The sequence below is a fragment of the Haliotis asinina genome, chromosome 7, assembly GCF_037392515.1.
Source record: "Haliotis asinina isolate JCU_RB_2024 chromosome 7, JCU_Hal_asi_v2, whole genome shotgun sequence".
Classification (NCBI taxonomy): Eukaryota; Metazoa; Mollusca; class Gastropoda; order Lepetellida; family Haliotidae; genus Haliotis; species Haliotis asinina.
In genome coordinates, this window is record NC_090286.1 from 66350811 (window position 1) to 66373451 (window position 22641).

The 22641-nt window shown below is 45.5% G+C and overlaps 1 protein-coding gene across 1 annotated transcript in view; it reads left to right on the plus strand.

The window, feature by feature from the left end:
- The first annotated feature begins 7794 nt into the window (after positions 1-7794).
- Positions 7795-22641, plus strand: part of LOC137292133 (A disintegrin and metalloproteinase with thrombospondin motifs 6-like) — a 50612-nt gene continuing 35765 nt past the window's right edge. The window contains exons 1-4 of the mRNA XM_067823674.1: positions 7795-7918; positions 8624-9048; positions 20881-21031; positions 22384-22631. Coding sequence (XP_067679775.1) covers positions 7795-7918; positions 8624-9048; positions 20881-21031; positions 22384-22631 — 948 coding nt within the window. The remainder of the gene's footprint in view (positions 7919-8623; positions 9049-20880; positions 21032-22383; positions 22632-22641) is intronic.

The following is a 22641-nucleotide window of genomic DNA, read 5'->3' on the forward strand; positions in this document are numbered from 1 at the left end:
GCACAACCTAATGTGAGTTATCATCCTCTGTCAGCAACTCTCAGGTGCACAACCTAATGTGAGTTATCATCCTCTGTCAGCAACTCTCAGGTGCACAACCTAATGTGAGTTATCATCCTGTGTCAGCAACTCTCAGGTGCACAACCTAATGTGAGTTATCATCCTGTGTCAGCAACTCTCAGGTGCACAACCTAATGTGAGTTATCATCCTCTGTCAGCAACTCTCAGGTGCACAACTTAATGTGAGTTATCATCCTGTTTCAGAAACTCTCAGGTGCACAACCTAATGTGAGTTATCATCCTGTTTCAGCAACTCTCAGGTGCACAAACTAATGTGAGTTATCATCCTCTGTCAGCAACTCTCAGGTGCACAACTTAATGTGAGTTATCATCCTGTTTCAGAAACTCTCAGGTGCACAACCTAATGTGAGTTATCATCCTGTTTCAGCAACTCTCAGGTGCACAACCTAATGTGAGTTATCATCCTCTGTCAGCAACTCTCAGGTGCACAACTTAATGTGAGTTATCATCCTGTTTCAGCAACTCTCAGGTGCACAACCTAATGTGAGTTATCATCCTGTTTCAGCAACTCTCAGGTGCACAACCTAATGTGAGTTATCATCCTCTGTCAGCAACTCTCAGGTGCACAACCTAATGTGAGTTATCATCCTGTGTCAGCAGCTCTCAGGTGCACAACCTAATGTGAGTTATCATCCTGTTTCAGCAACTCTCAGGTGCACAACCTAATGTGAGTTATCATCCTTTGTCAGCAACTCTCAGGTGCACAACCTAATGTGAGTTATCATCCTTTGTCAGCAACTCTCAGGTGCACAACCTAATGTGAGTTATCATCCTGTGTCATTAACTCTCAGGTGCACAACCTAATGTGAGTTATCATCCTGTTTCAGCAACTCTCAGGTGCACAACCTAATGTGAGTTATCATCCTCTGTCAGCAACTCTCAGGTGCACAACCTAATGTGAGTTATCATCCTGTGTCAGCAACTCTCAGGTGCACAACCTAATGTGAGTTATCATCCTCTGTCAGCAACTCTCAGGTGCACAACTTAATGTGAGTTATCATCCTGTTTCAGAAACTCTCAGGTGCACAACCTAATGTGAGTTATCATCCTGTTTCAGCAACTCTCAGGTGCACAACCTAATGTGAGTTATCATCCTCTGTCAGCAACTCTCAGGTGCACAACTTAATGTGAGTTATCATCCTGTTTCAGAAACTCTCAGGTGCACAACCTAATGTGAGTTATCATCCTGTTTCAGCAACTCTCAGGTGCACAACCTAATGTGAGTTATCATCCTCTGTCAGCAACTCTCAGGTGCACAACTTAATGTGAGTTATCATCCTGTTTCAGCAACTCTCAGGTGCACAACCTAATGTGAGTTATCATCCTGTTTCAGCAACTCTCAGGTGCACAACCTAATGTGAGTTATCATCCTGTGTCAGCAACTCTCAGGTGCACAACCTAATGTGAGTTATCATCCTCTGTCAGCAACTCTCAGGTGCACAACCTAATGTGAGTTATCATCCTGTGTCAGCAACTCTCAGGTGCACAACCTAATGTGAGTTATCATCCTCTGTCAGCAACTCTCAGGTGCACAACCTAATGTGAGTTATCATCCTGTGTCAGCAACTCTCAGGTGCACAACCTAATGTGAGTTATCATCCTCTGTCAGCTACTCTCAGGTGCACAACCTAATGTGAGTTATCATCCTCTGTCAGCAACTCTCAGGTGCACAACCTAATGTGAGTTATCATCCTGTGTCAGGAACTCTCAGGTGCACAACCTAATGTGAGTTATCATCCTGTTTCAGCAACTCTCAGGTGCACAACCTAATGTGAGTTATCATCCTCTGTCAGCAAATCTCAGGTGCACAACTTAATGTGAGTTTTCATCCTGTTTCAGAAACTCTCAGGTGCACAACCTAATGTGAGTTATCATCCTGTTTCAGTATCTCTCAGGTGCACAACCTAATGTGAGTTATCATCCTCTGTCAGCAACTCTCAGGTGCACAACCTAATGTGAGTTATCATCCTGTTTCAGCAACTCTCAGGTGCACAACCTAATGTGAGTTATCATCCTCTGTCAGCAACTCTCAGGTGCACAACTTAATGTGAGTTATCATCCTTTTTCAGCAACTCTCAGGTGCACAACTTAATGTGAGTTATCATCCTGTTTCAGCAACTCTCAGGTGCACAACCTAATGTGAGTTATCATCCTGTTTCAGCAACTCTCAGGTGCACAACCTAATGTGAGTTATCATCCTGTTTCAGCAACTCTCAGGTGCACAACCTAATGTGAGTTATCATGCTCTGTCAGCAACTCTCAGGTGCACAACCTAATGTGAGTTATCATCCTGTGTCAGCAACTCTCAGGTGCACAACCTAATGTGAGTTATCATCCTGTTTCAGCAACTCTCAGGTGCACAACCTAATGTGAGTTATCATCCTTTGTCAGCAACTCTCAGGTGCACAACCTAATGTGAGTTATCATCCTTTGTCAGCAACTCTCAGGTGCACAACCTAATGTGAGTTATCATCCTCTGTCAGCAACTCTCAGGTGCACAACCTAATGTGAGTTATCATCCTGTGTCAGCAACTCTCAGGTGCACAACCTAATGTGAGTTATCATCCTCTGTCAGCAACTCTCAGGTGCACAACCTAATGTGAGTTATCATCCTGTGTCATCAACTCTCAGGTGCACAACCTAATGTGAGTTATCATCCTCTGTCAGCAACTCTCAGGTGCACAACTTAATGTGAGTTATCATCCTGTTTCAGAAACTCTCAGGTGCACAACCTAATGTGAGTTATCATCCTCTGTCAGCAACTCTCAGGTGCACAACTTAATGTGAGTTATCATCCTGTTTCAGAAACTCTCAGGTGCACAACCTAATGTGAGTTATCATCCTGTTTCAGCAACTCTCAGGTGCACAACCTAATGTGAGTTATCATCCTCTGTCAGCAACTCTCAGGTGCACAACTTAATGTGAGTTATCATCCTGTTTCAGCAACTCTCAGGTGCACAACCTAATGTGAGTTATCATCCTGTTTCAGCAACTCTCAGGTGCACAACCTAATGTGAGTTATCATCCTGTGTCAGCAACTCTCAGGTGCACAACCTAATGTGAGTTATCATCCTCTGTCAGCAACTCTCAGGTGCACAACCTAATGTGAGTTATCATCCTGTGTCAGCAACTCTCAGGTGCACAACCTAATGTGAGTTATCATCCTCTGTCAGCAACTCTCAGGTGCACAACCTAATGTGAGTTATCATCCTGTGTCAGCAACTCTCAGGTGCACAACCTAATGTGAGTTATCATCCTCTGTCAGCTACTCTCAGGTGCACAACCTAATGTGAGTTATCATCCTCTGTCAGCAACTCTCAGGTGCACAACCTAATGTGAGTTATCATCCTGTGTCAGGAACTCTCAGGTGCACAACCTAATGTGAGTTATCATCCTGTTTCAGCAACTCTCAGGTGCACAACCTAATGTGAGTTATCATCCTCTGTCAGCAAATCTCAGGTGCACAACTTAATGTGAGTTTTCATCCTGTTTCAGAAACTCTCAGGTGCACAACCTAATGTGAGTTATCATCCTGTTTCAGTATCTCTCAGGTGCACAACCTAATGTGAGTCAGCAACTCTCAGGTGCACAACCTAATGTGAGTTATCATCCTGTTTCAGTAACTCTCAGGTGCACAACCTAATGTGAGTTATCATCCTCTGTCAGCAACTCTCAGGTGCACAACTTAATGTGAGTTATCATCCTTTTTCAGCAACTCTCAGGTGCACAACTTAATGTGAGTTATCATCCTGTTTCAGCAACTCTCAGGTGCACAACCTAATGTGAGTTATCATCCTGTTTCAGCAACTCTCAGGTGCACAACCTAATGTGAGTTATCATCCTGTTTCAGCAACTCTCAGGTGCACAACCTAATGTGAATTATCATCCTCTGTCAGCAACTCTCAGGTGCACAACCTAATGTGAGTTATCATCCTGTGTCAGCAACTCTCAGGTGCACAACCTAATGTGAGTTATCATCCTGTTTCAGCAACTCTCAGGTGCACAACCTAATGTGAGTTATCATCCTTTGTCAGCAACTCTCAGGTGCACAACCTAATGTGAGTTATCATCCTTTGTCAGCAACTCTCAGGTGCACAACCTAATGTGAGTTATCATCCTCTGTCAGCAACTCTCAGGTGCACAACCTAATGTGAGTTATCATCCTCTGTCAGCAACTCTCAGGTGCACAACCTAATGTGAGTTATCATCCTCTGTCAGCAACTCTCAGGTGCACAACCTAATGTGAGTTATCATCCTGTGTCAGCAACTCTCAGGTGCACAACCTAATGTGAGTTATCATCCTCTGTCAGCAACTCTCAGGTGCACAACTTAATGTGAGTTATCATCCTGTTTCAGAAACTCTCAGGTGCACAACCTAATGTGAGTTATCATCCTGTTTCAGCAACTCTCAGGTGCACAAACTAATGTGAGTTATCATCCTCTGTCAGCAACTCTCAGGTGCACAACTTAATGTGAGTTATCATCCTGTTTCAGAAACTCTCAGGTGCACAACCTAATGTGAGTTATCATCCTGTTTCAGCAACTCTCAGGTGCACAACCTAATGTGAGTTATCATCCTCTGTCAGCAACTCTCAGGTGCACAACCTAATGTGAGTTATCATCCTCTGTCAGCAACTCTCAGGTGCACAACTTAATGTGAGTTATCATCCTGTTTCAGAAACTCTCAGGTGCACAACCTAATGTGAGTTATCATCCTGTTTCAGCAACTCTCAGGTGCACAACCTAATGTGAGTTATCATCCTCTGTCAGCAACTCTCAGGTGCACAACTTAATGTGAGTTATCATCCTGTTTCAGCAACTCTCAGGTGCACAACCTAATGTGAGTTATCATCCTGTTTCAGCAACTCTCAGGTGCACAACCTAATGTGAGTTATCATCCTGTGTCAGCAACTCTCAGGTGCTTAACCTAATGTGAGTTATCATCCTGTTTCAGCAACTCTCAGGTGCACAACCTAATGTGAGTTATCATCCTCTGTCAGCAACTCTCAGGTGCACAACTTAATGTGAGTTATCATCCTCTGTCAGCAACTCTCAGGTGCACAACCTAATGTGAGTTATCATCCTCTGTCAGCAACTCTCAGGTGCACAACCAAATGTGAGTTATCATCCTGTTTCAGCAACTCTCATGTGCACAACCTAATGTGAGTTATCATCCTGTGTCAGCAACTCTCACGTGCACAACCTAATGTGAGTTATCATCCTGTTTCAGCAACTCTCAGGTGCACAACCTAATGTGAATTATCATCCTCTGTCAGCAACTCTCAGGTGCACAACCTAATGTGAGTTATCATCCTGTGTCAGCAGCTCTCAGGTGCACAACCTAATGTGAGTTATCATCCTCTGTCAGCAACTCTCAGGTGCACAACCTAATGTGAGTTATCATCCTCTGTCAGCAACTCTCAGGTGCACAACCTAATGTGAGTTATCATCCTTTGTCAGCAACTCTCAGGTGCACAACCTAATGTGAGTTATCATCCTCTGTCAGCAACTCTCAGGTGCACAACCTAATGTGAGTTATCATCCTCTGTCAGCAACTCTCAGGTGCACAACCTAATGTGAGTTATCATCCTCTGTCAGCAACTCTCAGGTGCACAACCTAATGTGAGTTATCATCCTCTGTCAGCAACTCTCAGGTGCACAACCTAATGTGAGTTATCATCCTCTGTCAGCAACTCTCAGGTGCACAACTTAATGTGAGTTATCATCCTGTTTCAGAAACTCTCAGGTGCACAACCTAATGTGAGTTATCATCCTGTTTCAGCAACTCTCAGGTGCACAACCTAATGTGAGTTATCATCCTGTTTCAGCAACTCTCAGGTGCACAACCTAATGTGAGTTATCATCCTGTGTCAGCAACTCTCAGGTGCACAACCTAATGTGAGTTATCATCCTGTTCCAGCAACTCTCAGGTGCACAACCTAATGTGAGTTATCATCCTCTGTCAGCAACTCTCAGGTGCACAACCTAATGTGAGTTATCATCCTTTGTCAGCAACTCTCAGGTGCACAACCTAATGTGAGTTATCATCCTGTTTCAGCAACTCTCAGGTGCACAACCAAATGTGAGTTATCATCCTGTTTCAGTAACTCTCAGGTGCACAACCTAATGTGAGTTATCATCCTGTTTCAGCAACTCTCACGTGCACAACCTAATGTGAGTTATCATCCTGTTTCAGCAACTCTCAGGTGCATAACCTAATGTGAATTATCATCCTGTTTCAGCAACTCTCAGGTGCACAACCTAATGTGAGTTATCATCCTGTGTCAGCAGCTCTCAGGTGCACAACCTAATGTGAGTTATCATCCTCTGTCAGCAACTCTCAGGTGCACAACCTAATGTGAGTTATCATCCTCTGTCAGCAACTCTCAGGTGCACAACCTAATGTGAGTTATCATCCTGTTTCAGCAACTGTCTTGAAGGTGCTGACTTGCTAAGACTCTGTCTCTTATCACTTCCCTGCTCTCGTACTGTGGGCTACCCGTATCAGACATGACCGCAGTACAGTCACCTGCAATCTGATCTCATGGTTACTTGTGTGATTAGATATTACTGTGTTCGCCTTGTTGGGCGCAAGTGAGGCAAATGCCATCAGCGTCTTGTGGAGACGGGGGAGTTACCCCGCCATGGTGCGGCCACGCTCATTTCACATTTCCATTAGAATATACAAACATATACTTTATACACAGACAGACACGGTCGGTATTAAAACCATATGCTACAAGTGTGGCGTCTTGCTGAATGTCGACACCACGCTGGAGGTAGGTTTAGACGCCAGGCTGAATATCTCGCCCGCAGACTCGCCTGCCTTGATCCTCCCGCGTACGTTCTGCTACACTGAAGAAACATCGTGGACCGTCTGACACTGCGTGTACGGGACCTAGATGCAACTCGCTGGTTGTTGTCGACGGTTTTAAAGAAGGATTTCTGGGATTTGGGTCCACGATTCGTCGCTGACATGTTTAATGTGACACCATCAACACGTGTACTTGATATGTATTGTCTCGGCTGATAAAGTGCGTACGGACGGGACAAAACATGGCCGGCGTCCTTGTTAATTAGAAAGTGTGTAGTAATGACAAACTCACAATTTATTACAACCGCAAAAGTTCGGCTCACAGGAGTCCATTAAACCAATATGCCGTCTGCTGGCAGCTGTTCTAATTAGAAATAATTGCTGACTGCAGTTTAGTGTCTTATTCTTTTCCCCCATACTTTCACGGACTATTTATCAACACAGTTCCTGGAGTTTCATTACAAGGAGTACCAGTTTCATACTTGCACGTAGTCGTCCGTTACGGTGGGTAATCAACATTTGACGGTGTGCGATGTACTGCTGGGCCACTGGGGTCTGTTAGTGCTGTACACAGCCACACGTGGAGTCTGCAGCTAACTGCCCCCCGACCCAGGAATATAGACTTGAAGCCAAGGGATTAACTGGAGATACCGCTCTTAACAAACCTTGTGACGTCTTTGACAAATCCCAAGAGTTCCAACTGAAAATGAGACAATGTGAATTTTTAAACCTGGAGTTTGTGATATCCTTAGCCCGGGGTTTTCAATGGTCTACTCTATAATCTTGTTATTACTCGCTACAGAGAAAACTGAATGTGCGAGCGTCGGTTTTCGCCACATGCAGAGCGTGTTACTTCGTGAGGTGACCACGTATGTGTAGAGACGAGAATAGATAGCAACATGTCATCACTGACGGCGGCCTCAGGTAGCTCCATGTTGTCCATGGTGGTCATGGTGCTGTATGCCTACCAAACACACGGGCGGTTTTTACCTCAGGACAAAACTAGCCTTCAGAATCGCACAGGTGAGTCTTTCACGTTTCTTATTTCCATAGAAAGGGTGTTGTGGAATCTGATCATCAGGCTTCCAGTAGATTATATTGGCAGAGAATGAACATATATCCCACGAAGCTTGAATATGACAGTGTACACTGCTTAGTTAGATCACAGCCGTATCGGTCTTCCTGTAGTGTCCAGTCTATCACACATGTGGAATAATGTCGAATAATGCATTCGTACCAAAGATCAACATCGAATAACACGAAGTCGCATATAACGAACATTCGGATTTAACGAAACCATCTAAACCTCTGCTACGTGGTAATGTACAGGTTATAGTACAATACTTAATGTCGGATAGGCAAATACATCTGGTTCAGCTAGGACTAAGAAAGAGTGGATCGTGTCAGGTTCGATACATGCGGCTTCGTAATATTCGAGAAATGACTCTCCAGAACAACCTATTTAATGAGTTTGGGGACTGTTTCTTGTGACCCTATCCACAATTAATGGACGGAGGGGCATCGTCTGTCTCAGACGAACCGACACAAACCCAATTACTGTATAACACAATCAGAACAACCGGGCCGGATCCGGCCATTGGCCACATAACACACATATATCGTGTTTGCCACAACTGTCCTGTGTTGGTGGTGAAACTCGAGCGGAGTTTGTTAGCCTTACAGTGTAATTGTACCCCATGTCTGTGTAACTCTATGTGTTTTTATCAGCCACGTTGTTGAGTCAAATCACTCATTATGAGATGGTCATTCCCATGCTGGTGGACGAGAGAGGGAAGTTCCTTAGTTACGACGTCCGTCAACAGCACGTGTTGTCAAGGAGGCGACGTGACGTCACTTCCCACAGACGGCACCGCCAGAACCAACGCCGAAGACGTCGCCCCAAGAGGCTTTACCTACAGAGATTCCCAGTGGAGGAAGAGGGAAGAGTGTTTTATAAACTCTCAGCTTATGGGAAAGAGTTTTATTTTAACCTGACTCTCAATACCAAGTTCATGTCCACAAAGTTCGTGACTGAGATATGGGGGTCTAACAGCATTGAGCGCAAAGCCAACGAGGTCCATGACTGTCATTACACAGGGTACAGCAGTTGGCCGGATGAGTCGCGAGCCGCCATCAGCAATTGTATGGGTCTGGTAAGTACTTTCACTTGTGTCATACGTCTAGATTTATGCTACACAAACACGCTCAACCACCTGTCTCATTCATATTCTGACAGAAACACATTACGTCTACACATTGGGCCTTAGTAAATACACAGACCGGCATCGAGCAATGCACGCCATAGATTTGGTAGATTCCCTTACATCGCTCAGCGGTGTCCTTACATAATCATATTAGCCCATGCTTTAGGAACTGTATCGTAATACCCTCTGAAATCGCATACTAGATCCTGTTGAATCTACACAAACTTCATAAAAAGTGGAGACAGAATGTAATTGCGGCCTCAGCCGTCAAGATATTTTTGTTTACCCAGAACTAATGAGACCGTAGATTTCTCATCCTACTCGCCAGGTATTAGTAATAATTGTACTGGCAATTATTCCAGTGTTTTCAAGAACTCCAAGTTTTAATCATTAACTGGTTTAATGAATGGCCTCCCGCCTAAACGTGTTAAGTCTTTTCTCCCCACTCCCCCGTGCTTCCGTTTTGACTTTTCTCGTGACATAATAATAATACACAATTTAATTTAACGATACGCCGCCCATTAGGTGTCTCGTGACTCTAAAACACAATTGTAGCACAAAATATAGGTGTCCCTTGACGTAATACACAAGCTAATTTAAGGATGTGCCGCCAGTCAGGTGTCTCGTGACACTAAAACACAATTGAAGCACAAAATATAGGTGTCTCTTGACGTAATACACAAGCTAATTTAAGGATGTGCCGCCAGTCAGGTGTCTCGTGACACTAAAACACAATTGTAGCACAAAATATAGGTGTCTCTTGACGTAATACACAAGCTAATTTAAGGATGTGCCGCCAGTCAGGTGTCTCGTGACACTAAAACACAATTGTAGCACAAAATATAGGTGTCTCTTGACGTAATACACAAGCTAATTTAAGGATGTGCCGCCAGTCAGGTGTCTCGTGACACTAAAACACAATTGAAGCACAAAATATAGGTGTCTCTTGACGTAATACACAAGCTAATTTAAGGATGTGCCGCCAGTCAGGTGTCTCGTGACACTAAAACACAATTGAAGCACAAAATATAGGTGTCTCTTGACGTAATACACAAGCTAATTTAAGGATGTGCCGCCAGTCAGGTGTCTCGTGACACTAAAACACAAATGAAGCCAAGGATAATGTTCCGTGAGAGACGTTATTTGGCACTAAACGGCTTGACGGTGGAGACATTGATCTGGCACTAAACGGCTTGACGGTGGAGACATTGATCTGGCACTAAACGGCTTGACGGTGGAGACATTGATCTGGCACTAAACGGCTTGACGGTGGAGACATTGATCTGGCACTAAACGGCTTGACGGTGGAGACATTGATCTGGCACTAAACGGCTTGACGGTGGAGACATTGATCTGGCACTAAACGGCTTGACGGTGGAGACATTGATTTGGCACTAAACGGCTTGACGGTGGAGACATTGATCTGGCACTAAACGGATTGACGGTGGAGACGTGGATCTGGGAATGAACGACATGTGTGGTGGAGAAATTGATCTGGCAATGCACGACATGTGTGGTGGAGAAATTGATCGGGCAATAAAGGGCAAGGCGGTGGAGGTGTGGATCTAGCAATGAATGGCATGACGGTGGAGACATTGATCTGGCAATGCACGACATGTGTGGTGGAGATCGGGCAATAAAGGGCAAGGCGGTGGAGGTGTGGATCTAGCAATGAATGGCATGACGGTGGACACGTTGATCTGGCAATGAACAGCAAGACGGTGGAAACGTTGATCTAGCAATGAACGGCATGTATGGTGGATACATGGATCTGGCAATGAACGGCATGACGGTGGACACGTGGATCTGGCAATGAACGGCATGACGGTGGAGACATTGATCTGGCACTAAACGGCTTGACGGTGGAGACATTGATCTGGCACTAAACGGCTTGACGGTGGAGACATTGATCTGGCACTAAACGGATTGACGGTGGAGACGTGGATCTGGCACTAAACGGCTTGACGGTGGAGACATTGATCTGGCACTAAACGGCTTGACGGTGGAGACATTGATCTGGCACTAAACGGCTTGACGGTGGAGACATTGATCTGGCACTAAACGGATTGACGGTGGAGACGTGGATCTGGGAATGAACGACATGTGTGGTGGAGAAATTGATCTGGCAATGCACGACATGTGTGGTGGAGAAATTGATCGGGCAATAAAGGGCATGACGGTGGACACGTGGATCTGGCAATGAACGGCTTGACGGTGGAGACATTGATCTGGCACTAAACGGCTTGACGGTGGAGACATTGATCTGGCACTAAACGGCTTGACGGTGGAGACATTGATCTGGCACTAAACGGATTGACGGTGGAGACGTGGATCTGGGAATGAACGACATGTGTGGTGGAGAAATTGATCTGGCAATGCACGACATGTGTGGTGGAGAAATTGATCGGGCAATAAAGGGCAAGGCGGTGGAGGTGTGGATCTAGCAATGAATGGCATGACGGTGGAGACATTGATCTGGCAATGCACGACATGTGTGGTGGAGATCGGGCAATAAAGGGCAAGGCGGTGGAGGTGTGGATCTAGCAATGAATGGCATGACGGTGGACACGTTGATCTGGCAATGAACAGCAAGACGGTGGAAACGTTGATCTAGCAATGAACGGCATGTATGGTGGATACATGGATCTGGCAATGAACGGCATGACGGTGGACACGTGGATCTGGCAATGAACGGCATGACGGTGGAGACATTGATCTGGCACTAAACGGCTTGACGGTGGAGACATTGATCTGGCACTAAACGGCTTGACGGTGGAGACATTGATCTGGCACTAAACGGATTGACGGTGGAGACGTGGATCTGGCACTAAACGGCTTGACGGTGGAGACATTGATCTGGCACTAAACGGCTTGACGGTGGAGACATTGATCTGGCACTAAACGGCTTGACGGTGGAGACATTGATCTGGCACTAAACGGATTGACGGTGGAGACGTGGATCTGGGAATGAACGACATGTGTGGTGGAGAAATTGATCTGGCAATGCACGACATGTGTGGTGGAGAAATTGATCGGGCAATAAAGGGCATGACGGTGGACACGTGGATCTGGCAATGAACGGCTTGACGGTGGAGACATTGATCTGGCACTAAACGGCTTGACGGTGGAGACATTGATCTGGCACTAAACGGCTTGACGGTGGAGACATTGATCTGGCACTAAACGGATTGACGGTGGAGACGTGGATCTGGGAATGAACGACATGTGTGGTGGAGAAATTGATCTGGCAATGCACGACATGTGTGGTGGAGAAATTGATCGGGCAATAAAGGGCAAGGCGGTGGAGGTGTGGATCTAGCAATGAATGGCATGACGGTGGAGACATTGATCTGGCAATGCACGACATGTGTGGTGGAGATCGGGCAATAAAGGGCAAGGCGGTGGAGGTGTGGATCTAGCAATGAATGGCATGACGGTGGACACGTTGATCTGGCAATGAACAGCAAGACGGTGGAAACGTTGATCTAGCAATGAACGGCATGTATGGTGGATACATGGATCTGGCAATGAACGGCATGACGGTGGACACGTGGATCTGGCAATGAACGGCATGACGGTGGAAACGTTGATCTGGCAATGAACGACATGTATGGTGGAGACATGGATCTGGCAGTGAATGGCATTACGGTGGACACGTTGATCTGGCAATAAACGACATGTATGGTGGAGACATGGATCTGGCAATGAACGGCATGTATGGTGGACACGTTGATCTGGCAATAAACGACATGTATGGTAGAGACATGGATCTGGCAGTGAATGGCATGGCGGTGGACACGTTGATCTGGCAATAAACGACATGTATGGTGGAGACGTTGATTTGGCAATAAACGACATGTATGGTGGAGACATGGATCTGGCAGTGAATGGCACTACGGTGGACACGTGGATCTGGCAATGAACGACATGTATGGTGGAGACGTTGATCTGGCAATGAAGGACATGTATGGTGGAGACATGGATCTGGCAGTGAATGGCATGACGGTGGACACGTGGATCTGGCAATGAACGACATGTATGGTGGAGACGTTGATCTGGCAATGAACGACATGTATGGTCGAGACGTTGATCTGGCAGTGAATGGCATTACGGTGGACACGTTGATCTGGCAATATACGGCTTGTATGGTGGAGACATGGATCTGACAGTGAATGGCATGACGGTGGACACTTTGATCTGGCAATGAACGACATGTATGGTGGAGACATGGATCTGGCAGTGAATGGCATGACGTAGGAGACGTTGATCTGGCAATAAAGGACATGTATGGTGGAGACATGGATCTGGCAGTGAATGGCATTACGGTGGACACGTGGATCTGGCAATGAACGACATGTATGGTGGAGACATGGATCTGGCAGTGAATGGCACTACCGTGGACACGTTGATCTGGCAATAAACGACATGCATGGTGGAGACATGGATCTGGCAATGAACGACATGTATGGTGGAGACATGGATCTGGCAATGAACGGCATGACGGTGGACACGTGGATCTGGCAATAAACGACATGTATGGTGGACACATGGATCTGGCAATGAAGGACATGTATGGTGGAGACATGTATCTGGCAGTGAATGGCATGACGGTGGACACGTTGATCTGGCAATGAACGACATGTATGGTGGAGACATGGATCTGGCAGTGAATGGCATGACGGTGGACACGTTGATCTGGCAATAAACGACATGCATGGTGGAGACATGGATCTGGCAATGAAGGACATGTATGGTGGAGACATGGATCTGGCAATGAACGGCATGACGGTGGACACGTTGATCTGGCAATAAACGACATGCATGGTGGAGACATGGATCTGGCAGTGAAGGACATGTATGGTGGAGACATGGATCTGGCAGTGAATGGGACTACCGTGGACACGTTGATCTGGCAATAAACGACATGCATGGTGGAGACATGGATCTGGCAATGAAGGACATGTATGGTGGAGACATGGATCTGGCAATGAAGGACATGTACGGTGGACACGTTGATCTGGCAATATACGGCATGTATGGTGGAGACATGGATCTGGCAATGAACGACATGTACGGTGGACACGTTGATCTGGCAATAAACGACATGTATGGTGGAGACATGGATCTGGCAATGAAGGACATGTACGGTGGACACGTTGATCTGGCAATAAACGACATGTATGGTGGAGACATGGATCTGGCAATGAAGGACATGTACGGTGGACACGTTGATCTGGCAATATACGGCATGTATGGTGGAGACATGGATCTGGCAGTGAAGGACATGTATGGTTGAGACATGGATCTGGCAATGAACGGCATGACGGTGGACACGTGGATCTGGCAATAAACGACATGTATGGTGGAGACATGGATCTGGCAGTGAATGGCATGACGGTGGACACATGGATCTGGCAATAAACGACATGTATGGTGGAGACATGGATCTGGCAGTGAATGGCATGACGTAGGAGACGTTGATCTGGCAATGAACGGCATGGCGGTGGACACGTTGATCTGTCAATGAACGACATGTATGGTGGAGACATGGATCTGGCAATGAAGGACATGTATGGTGGAGACATGGATCTGGCAGTGAATGGGATGACGGTGGACACGTGGATCTGGCAATAAACGACATGTATGGTGGAGACATGGATCTGGCAGTGAATGGCATGACGGTGGACACGTTGATCTGGCAATAAACGGCATGCATGGTGGAGACATGGATCTGGCAATGAAGGACATGTTTGGTGGAGACATGGATCTGACAGTGAATGGCATTACGGTGGAGACGTTGATCTGGCAATGAACGACATGTATGGTGGAGACATGGATCTGGCAATGAACGGCATGACGGTGGACACGTGGATCTGGTAATAAACGACATGCATGGTGGAGACATGGATCTGGCAATGAAGGACATGTATGGTGGAGACATGGATCTGGCAATGAACGGCATGACGGTGGACACGTGGATCTGGCAATAAACGACATGTATGGTGGAGACATGGATCTGACAGTGAATGGCATGACGGTGGAGACGTTGATCTGGCAATTAACGACTACATCACGCGTACACAGCAGTGGTGACTCCCCGTTTACATAAGTTTGTGTCGTGACTAATCCCGTCTCATACTCACAACGTTACAGACAATTGTAAGAGCATATGTCTATTTGCTTGGTCTAGTGAACGCAGCACGTGGCATCGCTACATCATTTCACTGTGATCCACGTTTAACCAACGCGTGCCATGTACATCGGCATATGTAGCATTAATGGAATAAAAATGAGGGAGGTCAAAGCTGAACATACTTGGGATGGGGGAGGGGGAGATGTATTGTAGTGAGGTATCCGTTGTAGCAGACGTGCAGACAGCTCCCTGCTAACTAGGTGAACATGTGGTCGGGCTGGCGTCTGGATGTGTGTGGAACAAGCTGGGAACAGACGGAATCACCTTCACACGGCGAGGGACTCCGAACAACTGTTGGCTTGATACATACATACTTGATTAGCCGTTATAGTTTTGTACTGTTTATATGTGGCTATTAATCCGCGCTGTTTGACGTGACCGTGTGACCTAGGTGTAGGAGTCTGCTGTGTGTGAGTGCCATGGCTGTGTGACCTGGGTGTTGGGACCTGTTGTATGTGAGTGCCATGGCCGTGTGACCTGGGTGTTGGGACCTGTTGTATGTGAGTGCCATGGCCGTGTGACCTAGGTGTTGGGACTTGCTGTGTGTGCGTGCCATGGCCGTGTGACCTGGGTGTTGGGACTTGCTGTGTGTGCGTGCCATGGCCGTGTGACCTAGGTGTTGGGACCTGTTGTGTGTGCGTGCCATGGCCGTGTGACCTGGGTGTTGGGACCTGTTGTGTGTGCGTGCCATGGCCGTGTGACCTGGGTGTTGGGACCTGCTGTGTGTGCCATTATATGATGTTTTGGATGTTGCAATGTTGGATGTTGACGCTTTGTGGTATATTTGACACCGATGATGTCTTGGGCGCTGAAAGACGTTGGTGTTTCTTTAACGTTATCCTGTATGATTGACCAGTGTTTATGTCATAGTGGATGTACGTTGTCCTGTATGATTGACCAGTGTTTATGTCATAGTGGATGTACGTTATCCTGTATGATTGACCAGTGTTTATGTCATAGTGGATGTACGTTGTCCTGTATGATTGTCCAGTGTTTATGTCATAGTGGATGTACGTTGTCCTGTATGATTGACCAATGTTTATGTCATAGTGGATGTACGTTGTCCTGTATGATTGACCAGTGTTTATGTCATAGTGGATGTACGTTATCCTGTATGATTGACCAGTGTTTATGTCATAGTGGATGTACGTTGTCCTGTATGATTGACCAGTGTTTATGTCATAGTGGATGTACGTTGTCCTGTATGATTGACCAGTGTTTATGTCATAGTGGATGTACGTTGCATGATTGACCAGTGTATATGTCATAGTGGATGTACGTTGTCCTGTATGATTGACCAGTGTTTATGTCATAGTGGATGTACGTTGTCCTGTATGATTGACCAGTGTTTATGTCATAGTGGATGTACGTTATCCTGTATGATTGACCAGTGTTTATGTCATAGTGGATGTACGTTGCATGATTGACCAGTGTTTATGTCATAGTGGATGTACGTTGTCCTGTATGATTGACCAGTGTTTATGTCATAGTGGATGTACGTTATCCTGTATGATTGACCAGTGTTTATGTCATAGTGGATGTACGTTGCATGATTGACCAGTGTTTATGTCATAGTGGATGTACGTTGTCCTGTATGATTGACCAGTGTTTATGTCATAGTGGATGTACGTTGTCCTGTATGATTGACCAGTGTTTATGTCATAGTGGATGTACGTTGTCCTGTATGATTGACCAGTGTTCATGTCATAGTGGATGTACGTTATCCTGTATGATTGACCAGTGTTTATGTCATAGTGGATGTACGTTATCCTGCATGATTGTCCAGTGTTTATGTCATAGTGAATGTACGTTGTCCTGTATGATTGACCAGTGTTTATGTCATAGCGGATGTATTTTGTCCTGTATGATTGACCAGTGTTTCTGTCATAGTGGATGTACGTTGTCCTGTTGGACAACATTATGTTTATGATTGGGACGCCGTCAGTGTATAGGTGCAAGAACAGGGGCCATCACGTGAGTTGTCGGATCCCACTGTTTACCAGCTACTAATCGTTGTTTTAAGAAGCTTTACTTGCTGGCTACCTAGTACCATAGGCATAGGCCGTATGCATTTTGGAACAGGGTTTATAAGGAATAATATGTTCCTTGAGTTAAGTAAAATGAAATAGCAGAAAGGAAACCAACGCAGCTTGACCATTGTCACCATGGCCACAACACTGAGTCATTAGCTGCCTATAATTAGTTAGACAAAGGCCGGTTGGCCACTGAAGCATGACATTGTGGATGAGGTGCAGGATACTGCAGGCCGACATCTGGACAAATACGTCACGTGACAGTCTGACCAGGGCCTTATGTTAGATTAAAAATGCTTTACGTTAGTCAAGACTTGACTCTCGGACAGCGGCTAGGCAGGTTGGCTGACTATCGCCTCCCTAAATGCGCCTAGTCCTTGTTACAACATCATGTAGTTGTATATCAACTCTATCATGAATAAAGGACCCACTGATGGAGTTGTGAACCCACTGATGGAGTTCTGTATTTGAAGAGACAGTTATCCCTTCAACACCCCGGGATACATGGTGGAGTCCAATATCTCGGAACCTCTCGGCAACAAAGGTCTTGAGCGGAGATCCCAACGACGGGCGATATAGATCCATCCTGGGTCCACATCACAACAGAAGTCAACCAACTACATGTGCCAACAGCGGATGAAAGGTTAGTCCACAAGAGCAGCTAGTCACCAAGCCTACATCTGTGTTACAATTTGGACACTTTGCAGCTTAAAGGACCTGATCACAGTGCTGTTGTGTTTTCACGAAGCACTGATGCCAGGACAAGAACTGGTTCATTGATGATCTACTGTGTACAGGGCATACATCCCTATCCACATTGTGACTTTTAGTTGAAGTGTTCTGTGTCTTAGTGACTGCTTTGTGTTTTTTTAAATTTAAACTTTCCACTGGGTGAGTGTTGATACTATACAGTTCATTCTTTCCAATCCAATGCATCTCTTTTCTTCTAATTCTGATGATGGATCCTCCAGTGAGTCACATTTTCCATGGAGGATCCGGCGAAAAAATAACTGCAATGAAATGAATCCTGAGCGTACAACCACCCGCTTAAATTCTCCAGCTACCCCTGAACAACCTGATCACCACTGCCGTATATATAATCCCCATTGTAGTGGCAGTTGCTGTTCTCCCCCTCCAAGCTCTCCACGGCCCGCTTACCACCACGCCGTCAGTCCTCCACCACGTGTCAGCTTTTCAACAGCCCCGGGATACTAGTTTCTGATCTGGGGATAACGGTGTCGCTGAAATCCCAACAAGCTATAATCTGCTATAAACACCTTCTTGCTCATAGCTGAAGGACGGCTGGGGATGATAGTGTCACTGAAATCTCAACAAGCTATAGTCTACTATGAACAACTTGCTCATAGCTGAAGGACGGCTGGGGATGATGGTGTCGCTGAAACCTCAACACGCTAAAGTCTACTATAAACAACTTGCTCATAGCTGAAGGACGGCTGGGGATGATAGTGTCGCTGAAATCTCAACAAGCTATAGTCTACTATGAACAACTTGCTCATAGCTGAAGGACGGCTGGGGATGATAGTGTCGCTGAAATCTCAACAAGCTATAGTCAACTATGAACAACTTGCTCATAGCTGAAGGACGGCTGGGGATGATGGTGTCGCTGAAACCTCAACACGCTAAAGTCTACTATAAACAACTTGCTCATAGCTGAAGGATGGCTGGGGATGATGGTGCCGCTGAAATCTCAACAAGCTATAGTCTACTATAAACAACTTGCTCATAGCTGAAGGATGGCTGGGGATGATGGTGTCGCTGAAACCTCAACAAACTATAGTCTGCTATAAACACCTTCTTGCTGATAGACCCGTGAAGGTCCCGGGGTAGAATAGGCCTTCAGCAACCCATGCTTGCCACAAAAAGTGACTATGCTTGTCGTAAGATCGATTGGTCAGACTCACTGACTTGGTTGACACATGTCATCGGTTTCCAATTGCGCAGATCGATGCTCATGTTGTTGATCACTGGATTGTCTGGTCCAGACTCGATTATGTACAGACCGCCGCCATATGGCTGGAATATTGCTGAGTGTGGCCTAAAACTAAACTCACTCACTCACTCACTCTTGCTGTGATAGCCGAAGGACGGCTGGGTTGCACAAATCGTTGATCTTGCTTTGCGATACTAGTTCCTGCTTTGACGGCTGCTATGTCGTGGATACTTGTATTTCTAAAAACACTGCTAACCGAGTTAATCGCTATAAACTGGACTTCACACAGGGGGCGTCACAGGGGGCGTAAATATTGTACGACACGTTTGGAGGACTAAATAGGGAAATGGTAGAGGTCCTATACCACCAATGAAGCACAGTGACAGGAGTGGGGGCAATAACGGTACGGCATTGATGTGTAACACCTCTATAGCACAGTAACAGGTACGGCACTGATATCGTATAACACCTCTATAGCACAGTAACAGGTACGGCATTGATGTATAACACCTCTATGGCACAGTAACAGGTACGGCACTGATATCGTATAACACCTCTATAGCACAGTAACAGGTACGGCATTGATGTATAACACCTGTATAGCACAGTAACAGGTACGGCACTGATATCGTATAACACCTCTATAGCACAGTAACAGGTACGGCATTGATGTATAACACCTCTATAGCACAGAAACAGGTACGGCACTGATATCGTATAACACCTCTATAGCACAGTAACAGGTACGGCACTGATATCGTGTAACACCTCTATAGCACAGTAACAGGTACGGCACTGATATCGTGTAACACCTCTATAGCACAGTAACAGGTACGGCACTGATATCGTATAACACCTCTATAGCACAGTAACAGGTACGGCATTGATGTATAACACCTCTATAGCACAGTAACAGGTACGGCACTGATATCGTATAACACCTATATAGCACAGTAACAGGTACGGCATTGATGTATAACACCTCTATAGCACAGTAACAGGTACGGCACTGATATCGTATAACACCTCTATAGCACAGTAACAGGTACGGCATTGATGTATAACACCTCTATAGCACAGTAACAGGTACGGCACTGATATCGTATAACACCTATATAGCACAGTAACAGGTACGGCATTGATGTATAACATCTATACAGCACAGTAACAGATGCGACAGGTAGGGCAAAGGAGTTGGTAGATGTAGCAATATTTCTATGTCTTGTACCGCGATGTGAGGATATAACATGGGCTCCTGAGGCATCAGCAGCTCATACAGATGGCGGCCATTACTGGGTAATATAGAGATTACATAACTGGACTAACTGTCATTATTAATATCTGAGAAGAGGTTTAACCATTTCCAATGTATGCGCATGGACAATTATGCCTTAAAACAGTTGTGGTTGCTCACAGGAATATATAACACCTCGCGGTAACAACTGGCGTACACATGCTTAGTAATGACTAGCATACAGGGGGAACCGGAAACTCCCTCCTACTAGTCGAGTTTTGAAGAACGTATCGCAGTGGACTTTCAGTGTTCTGTGTTCTCCATTATTTGTTGACAGTTGGATAGATCACATTAATGTCCTGTATTGCAGTACGGCTTCTTCTCGACGACCGACGAGGATTACTTCGTTGAACCCTTGTGGAACCACACTAACATCGTGGGCGTGGAAGGCTACCCGCACATCGTGTACACCCGCTCCTCCCTCAAACTGCGCGACGACGACTCCCACTGTGGCGTCAGCGGTAACAACATCACAACCTTCTACGCATGGCTTTCATGGGGCACACTTTTGGGCACTATAAAAGCAGGATTTGTTGGTCATAGAACTGTACGTTTGTTAAAAAAACAGCACGTTTGATCACGACACAACACCTTCGTCCATAACGCTACGAATGAGTTGTTACACCAAGTATATGAGTGAATGACGGGTGCTGCCAGCAGGGCAGGAAACAGCTCACAGTGAACCAGTGTTTTTAAAGGTCCATTCCTACAATTTCATCTGTGTCCCTTATATCTAAAGGAATCTGTTTTTTAGGACGTTAAGACTTTTGTAGTAGTTTGCTAATAATAATATACGTTTGTCCATAGCACTACAGATTCATAGCACTGCTCGTTTCTTCACGACACTAGATGTTTGTTCATAACACAAGATGTTTGTTTATAACACCAGATGTTTGTTCATAACACTAGATGTTTGTTCATAACACTAGATGTTTGTTTATAAAACTAGATGTTTGTTTATAACACTAGATGTTTGTTCATAACACTAGATGTTTGTTTATAACACTAGATGTTTGTTCATAACACAAGATTATTTGTTTCTAACACTAGATGTTTGTTTCTAACACTAGATGTTTGTTTATAATATCACTCGTTTGTCCACAACACTACACGTTCGTTTATTACAGTATCTCGTCACAGTGTGTGACCTTGACCTCGCGCAAACAGTGCTATACACGGCATGTTACATTTGAATGTCAGATTCTGATGTGTATATTTCCTCTATTCCCCGTAGGCACTGTCCATCTGTAGACATTACACTGGCAACACATTCACGGTGAACCGTATATGTAGACCCAAATTCCCTGAAAATCACGATATGTTCTGAATGACAGAGATGTAAATAACTGACAATTGATAATAGTAACATCATCCTAAGTTTGTCTTCCCCATCGGATAATGCCACTCACCTGTAGCACAGTGGTCTGCTGTCAGGAAGTCATTAGCGAACACCCTTCAGTAACCCATTGTACTGAACTCTTCTTCATTAACCCATGCTTTTCGTAAGAGGCGGCTAACGGGGTCGGGTGACCAGACTCGCTGACTTTGTTGACACTTTGTTGACATCATATCCCAATTGCGTATTGCTCATGCTGTTAGTAGACTGTCTGGTCCAGATCCTATTCTTTTCAGACCGCCGCGATATAGCTGGAATATTGCTGACTGCAGCGTAAAACCAAACTCACTCACTCACTCACTCACTCCTTGTCCAGTTATCAGGGAGAGTCTATGTACTTTGTGTGTGGGTATGTGTTCCACACGCTGTATCGTCCTCTACTGTAGGTACTACTCTGGAATCTCACTGACCTTTCAGACATTCAAGATAAGAAAATGAAATGGCTACTCAATAAATCCCCACGGATATTCAACGAGGTTGTAAAACACAGGAGCTATGCCAGACACTGGCGTCATATAAAAAAAGAAAAGTTTCGCAAGGGTCGCCATAAACGCTCAACCAGCACCGACCGTGACGTAGAGACTGTTGTCGTCGTGGACAAGCGCATGGTCAACTACCACGGTCAGCACGAGATAGAGAGATACGTCCTTACTATTATGAACATTGTAAGTATAT